The 8,155-nt window shown below is 44.6% G+C and overlaps 1 protein-coding gene across 2 annotated transcripts; it reads right to left on the bottom strand.

Annotated features, from left to right (window-relative positions):
* Nucleotides 1-1,515: 1,515 nt before the first annotated feature.
* On the bottom strand, nt 1,516-6,352 carry LOC308066860 (normal mucosa of esophagus-specific gene 1 protein). Of its 2 annotated transcripts, XM_080394727.1 has the most exons (5): nt 6,115-6,352; nt 5,775-5,863; nt 4,925-4,985; nt 4,199-4,290; nt 1,516-2,374 (listed from the first exon to the last, which is right to left on the bottom strand). In XM_080394727.1, exons 1-4 carry the CDS (start codon nt 6,154-6,156, stop codon nt 4,222-4,224), a joined length of 261 nt encoding a protein of 86 aa, XP_080250853.1. In that variant the 5' UTR covers nt 6,157-6,352; the 3' UTR covers nt 1,516-2,374; nt 4,199-4,221. The 2 variants fall into 2 exon arrangements, with proteins under 2 accessions (XP_080250853.1, XP_080250852.1); XM_080394726.1 differs by having other exon boundaries at nt 1,516-4,290; nt 6,115-6,346.
* Nucleotides 6,353-8,155: the final 1,803 nt, after the last annotated feature.

Here is an 8,155-nt window from a genome sequence, read left to right as displayed (position 1 = left end):
CAGAGCCGGCCCCGCCGCCCGCGGCACCCACCGGGTCACCGGGCCGTCCCACGAAGCCTGCGGTGGCCAGCGGGGCTCGCCCTGCCCGGCTCCCGGGGCGAGAGGCCTCCGCCTCCGCGCAGCAGCGCCCCGGGGGAAGATGGAGGCGCCGGGGAAGCCCCCGGCCCCGGGCGGGCAAGGTCTCCGGGCCGGCACAGCCCTTCGCTGGCCTGGCTGTGACAGGCCCCGGGCCCTCTGGTCGTGCGAGGGGCCCTGGGGGGCACAGCGTGTCCCCCTGCGGGAGGGCGCTGCGGCCCCGCGGGCAGCTCTGCCCCGAGGGTGAATGTAAGAAGCTGAAGGAGGGCAGGTTTCGGTCAGATCTGGGGGAGAAATTCCTCACCGTGAGGGTGGCGAGGCGCTGGCCCAGGCTGCCCAGAGCAGCTGTGGATGCCCCATCCCTGGCAGTGCCCAAGGCCAGGCTGGATGGGGCTGGGAGCAACCTGGGCTGCTGGGAGGGGTCCCTGCCCCTGGTGGGGGGTTGGAACTACATGGTATTTAAGGTCCCTTCCAACCCAAACCATTCTATGAACAAGGTTGTCTAAAAGCTGATTAAATCAAAAGCCTTTGGCCATCAGGCCAAGACACAGCACAGCAGGGCTGGCAGAGCCCCCCCGAGCGTGCCCCGGCGGCAGCGATCCTTGCCCAGGGCGGGTGCCCGGGAAGGGCTCTGCACCAGGTGGCCATGCACTCTTTGGACCTCCTCTGAGGGCTGCAATTAAGTTTTATGATGGGAGATAGCTTTCAGCAAACAACGTGCCCGCTGCTCTCTGTTCACATCAGCGCCTGCAGGTCAATAGTTACTCAGCCCAGCTGCAGTGCCCCGCACCTACTTCCTTGCCAACACTTTTTGTATTTCCATTTCAGTTACACCTTTAGGTGATCTCCTTATCTTGTGCGCTCCCCGTACGGCTGCGATGTGCTGCACCTCAAAGACTTTGGCCAGTGAATCAGAACCGTGCTGAACAGCATGGTCGTGTTTGTTTAATCTGAAAGCTTTTTTGGGAAGCGTCCAGCACCAAGTATCAGCCAGATCCAGTGAATCGTTCCCATTACTCGTGTTTGTTTTCCACAGCTAGTCCTAGGGACAACAACCCTCTGCACCGAGACAGATGACAACTGCACGATGAACGATTTCCTTTACTGACTGCATCAAGCATCCCTGCAAGTTACTATTTTCTACAGAAACCACAGGTGCCGGTGAAGTAACTAGACTAACACTTAGTAACTATACTATAGCATCTTGTGGCAGATAAATGCAGAGGTAGGGGACATCAGACAGAGAAATGCTGACACCAGGGCTATCATGCAAAGAAAACCAAATGAAAAAAATCAGCAGAGCTCTTGGATAAACCGTGACGACACCACATCTACAGTTCAGGCCTTTAAATACTATTGTAATAACAAAAATTAGTAATTAAAGAAGTAATCTTCTACTGTTCTGCCAGAAAGCTATTTACAAATTACTTAACAGCCACCTGCAGTTAGAAAAGCATGATGATGATTTATTTCTAATTGTGATTAGAACCATTAAAAAACATTTCCAATGGTTTCTAATCTGTATTTGAAAATCTAACAAACCAGTAAGCATTTTAATTTAACCCTGTAATTAATAGGAAATTGTTGGAAATGATACAGTTCCATGGAAAAGTACTACACAGGGTGAGCAATGATAGCGATTGTTTAAAAAAACCCCCAACAAAACAACAAAACCCCCAAGAACAGAATGCAGTAGGAGAAAAAATGGAGACAACAGAATGGAGAGAAGGAAGAAAGTTGTTAAATTATTTCAATGGCCGCTAAATGATTCATGGAATAAAAAGTCACAGGTTTGCACAAGACAGGACATGGAAATCTTACCGTTCTCATAAAAGTTAGCTCATAAAATTCAGCCCATTACATTTTTAATGTCTTAACTCTGATGTTTGTAGTACAAGGAGTTAAATTTGTGTATTACTTTATAGATTTATGTCAAGTAGTTGGAGGTGGGGAGATACAGTAATTGCTCTTGGTGTGCTCTACTTACAAGAAAAAAACTCCTTATCTATGCAGGAGACTATTTTTTAGGGACAGCCTGAGAACACACAAACTTGTCCCAAGAACTTTCACAATAATCTCCATCTTTCTGAAGTGCAGAAAAAATTTTTGATTTCTCACATTATGTGAAAACTCTCCCCACAGATCTCTATTAAAAATAAAAAGAAAAAAAGAAGAAAGAGCAGCTAACAAAGCAAAACATTCTATTACCTTTGCTATTATGCTTCAGGACAAGATGAAAGAAGCAACAACCCATGACTGATGGCAGTCACACTGCTTAACGCACTACTGGAAGACACCACTGAAAAGTAGTTAAGTACAAAACCCACATAAAAATGACTTACACTTATTTCCCCAACACTGACAGATACTTAAGTCATAGTATTTACAGACCATATAAGAGATTTAGTGAAGAACAAACTCATTTAATTCATGCATCAACTCAGAGCACAGCACTTTGTTCTACTTGATACAGTCCCGTAAAAATACAGACATACAGAATATATACCTTTTAATGGAAATTACAGAAAATATTTTGAAATATTCTCTATTAAAATACTTCAAACTTGTATTCCTCAGAGGACTAGATTTTTGTGGTTATATGCTGTCCAATCATCTTGTAATGTCATTCCTTAAAATGAAAGCTAAGAAAATATTCTGAAGCCCTGTAGTTTCTCTTGATCTAAAACATAAATGCTGCTGAGTCATGCTTACTTGATAAACAGATATTTATGCTGCACCTGCACACAAGTATGTGATAAAATAACACTTCAGCCTTTACTTTTTCTCAGCAGAAATAAGTCTGAAGAAAACCTAAAGTTATGAAGCCAAACTACCTTAAACTTCAGAAGACAGCTTTACTAACTTCAGTTTTGTCTTTCTTGCAACAGAGTGACCTAAAGCACTTCCCTATTACTCACTCATGGGGACTTTTTTCCAAGTAGCAGTTGTTTCACTTTTGCTTTCTTTCTCACAGAAGGTAATATATATTCTGAACATCCCCTGTAAAAGAAACTGTGTAACATACTGTAAAACTGCTTGGAAGGGAACACATACAGAAAATATCCACAGAACTGTTCTACCACTGGATGCATATATTGTCTCATTAATTTACTGGGGGTCTGCCCATCACACTCCTTCCCCAGCCAACCCATAACAGACAGATGCTTAAAGAGGAACTGTCTCTTCATAGAATCTTTCCTAATTTTAACGTTACTTTCTCTTTGTTAAGGCAGATGTCCTTAATAGCACGTATCTAGAAATGTTTAAAAATATTGTGCCATACATTTGAGCTTGCACATGGGCTACCTTGCATGAAAAGAAGAAATTAACATTATGTAATTAGTTTTGGATAATGCAAGTTTCCTATGACATTCTAAGTTTAAAATACGAACAATATTTAAATACAACAGAAATTATCTCATTTCCAATTCCCTTTTAGCCATGCTTCATTCTTATGTTCTAATCCTGCAGTCTCAAATACACCCTTAAGTAACCCACTGGACTCCTCAGTGTGTTCAGGCAAGTGCATGTGTAAGCTTTAGTTTTAGCAGTAGAAAATTAATTTTTACTTAAACTGTCATCACATCCAACATAGAAAACTAATGGAAGTATACTTTTATGCTCACGTATGTTGTCATACAGACATCCTCTGACTATGATGACTTTTTGGTCTGTATACAGCATTGAAATACAATACAGAGCAGAAGCAGACCAGCAATCCCAATTTAGAAGGGCATTTAGGTAATCTCCATTTATGGAATTTACATGGAGTGTTGTGAAAATTTTAAATATATTTTATTAAAAATATATAAAGTTACAAAATTAATGTTTTTTGAGAAAACAAAACGCGACAAAAAGTGTGAAAATGTGAGGGCTTTTTCCATCTATAATTACCATCTGAATATTCAACATTTGACATCAAATGCCTACTGAAAAATGATTATTTGAGACAAATTTTTGGACTATGTGGATGTTGTATGCCAACTTCTAGAGCAACATGAAACTCCTCATCCAGAGTCCAAAAAATGTAGGGAGACCCTAAAAATGTAGCAGAAGCATTTCCGCACACTGATTTCAGTAGTCAAGTTTGTGCAGAAGTGATTCCACTAGATTCGTAGGGTACCTTTTTGAGGCAACAGAAACTTGTCACTTCATAAGCTTTCTGACATGTTCCAGCTCTTCTATCGGTTCCCATTTCTGATGGATTGTTAATAGCTGGAAGAAATTAAACAGAAAATACAAAAGAAATTAGCAAAAACTGAGCATTTGATCCACTCTCCCCATCCCATCACATATCAACTTATGGTTGAAGAAGGATTTCTAGTAGCTTTAAATTTTCATTTCAGAAGTAAACAAAAATAACAACTGATAACATATTTAATCATTTGTTGAACAAAATCACTTGGATATTAAATAAATAATAATGCCAAATAATTTTATTTTTCCTTATCCTAGATGCTTTAGTAAACTAGGATTATTTTTTTTCAGGCTGCAGTACTCAAAACCATTCTTAGTCCATTTTATCATTCAGGAACAAGGCAAGGGTAAACAGCATTTCCACTGTTACCTATGGAATTGAGTAAACGGATGTTGGGGGCAGCATATCAACCAGAAATACACCATAAATTCAGGTTCAGACCTAGAATGTAACAGCTGAATCCCCATCATTACGTAACACAGGGAAGATACATATGTCACGAATTAAGCAGTTAGTTCCACTTTTAAATACGTCAGCTTTACATTTGTTTCCTCATTAATATTTTGGTAGCTGTTACACCTTTAAATAAAGTTATTAATTGTGTTGGAGATATATGCTATTTATACCGACTATATTATTTGTGCAAATTACCTTCTGAGGCTTGGTAGGATTGACAGTTTCCCATGGTTCTGGATTGCCACTCTTGTTAATGCTTTAAGAGAAGACAAAGCAAAGCAGGCATTGTGTTTTGGGGTGCGACCTTGCACATGTTTTTCTTATATGAGCAGTCTATTGTTGGTAAAACTATTCATGTAAGCAGTTCCCTCAAATACAGGTTGACAGATTTGGGCATTTCCTTTTAAAATTCTGCGTAGGAATCAAGGATGCCTTGCTTTATTTGAGGCTTCCAAAGCACCAAACAAGCCAGCATTGTTCAAGTATACATAACGTGTTACCGTACGGGAAGTAAGCTGTAACATCAGAACTGAATAAAGCCACAGAAAAAGTAAGGGGATTCTTACCCTGACAGCTAAAATACCTATTCCAATAACTTTAAATAAAAAAAAAAATAATCCCCAAAGCTTAAACAGCGTAGGACTTAGCTCCAATTATTAGCCAAGCCATTAAAATACCAAGCTATTCATATTTTCAAATGCTGTTCTTTATATACAAGGCAATAGCCTGTCTGCAACACATCTGCATGTCATTTACCTATCTGAATATTCAAAATTCTTCCTAAAAACATGTAAAAATCTATTATATCTAAAGCAAAGAAAAAATACAGTTAGCAAGTCAAAAGTTTGGAAATAATTTGGACTATGCTCCAAACCAATTAATTTCTCCAGTATTTACAAACTGCAGGTATCTTAGGCATTAGTAGTACTCTGGAACATCCACATGGAGGTGGTTGTTTTTTTCTGGGGTGCAAACACAATGGTCAAATACCTCCATGAGCAAAAAAAGCTTTGGGTAAACGCCGAGCAGCGTGTCTTTTGCTTACATCACATCGGATTTGCTGAATAGCGAGTAGACAGAGAAAGAGAGCGCCCCGACTGCCGCGAAGGACACCACTCCAACCAGGGGGATGAGCTGGAAGACACAGAACAGGAGCTGAGCTGGTACCCGGCTGCAGAGCCCCCCCGGGGCCGCGGGGGTGACAGGGCACCGAGGCGCGGGCACCTGCGGCGGCGTCACCTCTGCCGCGGCTCACGCCAACGCGGGTCCCTGCGCGGATGTCCCCTTCCCACTGCCACCACTCCCTCCCCAAAGCGCCCGCTAGGAAGTGGCGACCCCCTCGCCCAAGGGGGCGACCCCAGCACCAGCGCCTCTGGCCAACTCACTTCTTTCTTGGCTTTCAGGATCTGGAAGAAGCTCGAGTTCATCCTGCTGAGGCTGCGGACCTGGAACAAACGGTTCAGCCCAGGACCGGGACCGGGCGGGCGGCGTTACCTGGCGGGGCAGGACGGGCAGCGCTGCAGACAGCCACCGGCCACTGCCCTCCCCGCCTTATATGCGCCCCGCGGCGGCCGTAGGCGCTGCCTGCTCCCCTGCTGGCGTAGGCGGCGCGCCCGCCCCTGCCCCCGGCCCGCGCCCGCCCGGCACGGCGCCCCCCAGCGGCCGCCTCGGGGAGCCGCCCGCGGGCCAGCAGCGTCCCCTTGCGGCCAGCGCCGGGCAAGCGCCGGGGAGCGCCCGGCGGGCGGCCGGGCTCGGCGGCTGGTGCGCGCTGCCCGCAGCTCCTCCGCTCCCCGTTACTGCGGGCCGCGGACCTCGCTCCTCAGCTCCTCCTTCGTCCCCTTGCTTGTCCCCTTCTCCAGGTATACCGCGGCACAGGCGAGCCCTGGCCCACCTCTTTCAGAGCTCAGCAAGGGGCGTCTAGTGGCCCAAACAGGTCGCCCGATGGCACTCGGGTTCCCTCCGCCCTATGGTGTTACACAGCTCCTATCGCTTCCCGATAGCCCCGTCAGAAAAACTCCTACCTGGGGCAGGCTGGAGGTACGTGGTGCCAGCAGGCTGCATGTTGGCCATCAACAACGATGCCCAACTACGCAATGGGGGACCCTGGAGCATCACAGCTGGTTTCTGCCCCGTTCTCCTCTTTGCCGTTCCTCTAACAGTTACCTCTGCCTTTGCAATCCCTGCCTGTAGGTCTGTTTCTCCCTTTCCCTCTCGCCCCCCACGGCAGCAGGGAGAGGAAGGAGAAGGTTCCCCTGACTCAGCTGCCTCCCTGTAGCAAGGGACAGACACACACACACCAGGGCACCGTTAGCTCGGGTGGTCCTAGGGGGTGAGTACAGAAGGTGAGCAGCATTATCTCTGAAACAACGAGCTGGCAGTATTTTGCTGTCCCAACAGCTTTCAGGTCTGGTAATTTTCAAGCAACACTCTCAAACACTGGAAAGCAAAACAGGGAGTTACCATGAGGTTTTTCGTAGTTTATCTCCAGCTTTTCTCTGCTGAGAAACCTTTGGGCAAGTTCACTGGCACTGGCCTACTCGTTGCCAGCAATAAAGCAGCAGGACAGTCCTTCCTTAGGAAAAGGTGATCAAAGCCACCAAGCTGTAGGACAGTCATTTATGTGTGTCCTAAGTTACAACGGCTTCTACTACTCCCCTTTACCCTGCGCAGTTGCTAACTGCCTTGGAACTTCCTTTCGTGATCCATCTCCCTGTAAACCACACTGCAGCACAGGCCCTAGCATCCCTGTTATGAGAAAGAAATAGTCGTTAATGGGTTTATAACTGAAGAACCTCAGCTGAAATTAGAAACTATCTTTGACAGTAGAGTTACTCAGTTCACAAGCATCTTCATGGGGAAAAAGCGTAACTAAAAACTTCCTACCTTGGTAAGTTAAAATGCACACTTACATACATGTAGTAACAATTTCCTTTGACGTATCTGTGTATTCGAGAAGATGACCTTCAGAAATATATTGACAAAGAACGGTGGGGAAAAGAATTCTGCAGAAACTGTTATAAAGCAAACTCCCTTCTCTAAGGAAGAAATTAGACTTACTTAGTATTTTCTTATGCAGTCCAAATGCTTGTACAGTAAGCATTAACATCTAAAATTACTCCCAAAAAAATCAGACTCCCAAACTTACAAGGTATTAAGCACTGACCACCTTTTCACTGCCTCTGTATTTTAGAAGCTGCTTCTAAGAAAGTAAGCCTGCAAACATGCACATGTGAAACCTTACGTTTTATATACCATGAGACTTACCTCCTTCTATTTAACATTCTAAAAGCTTCTCTTTTTTTTAAATATTCACTGTCTTTTGGAGATTTCACAATACATTTTAAATTAAATATTCTTATCATGCCAGTGTTTGTACTGAAAAGTAGGGAATCTACAGTAAAGCTAAGCTGTTCCACAGTGCTTTAT

This window comes from Falco punctatus (assembly GCF_963210335.1).
Source record: "Falco punctatus genome assembly, chromosome: 7".
NCBI classification, from domain to species: domain Eukaryota; kingdom Metazoa; phylum Chordata; class Aves; order Falconiformes; family Falconidae; genus Falco; species Falco punctatus.
This window is presented reverse-complemented; position numbering and strand designations above follow the sequence as displayed.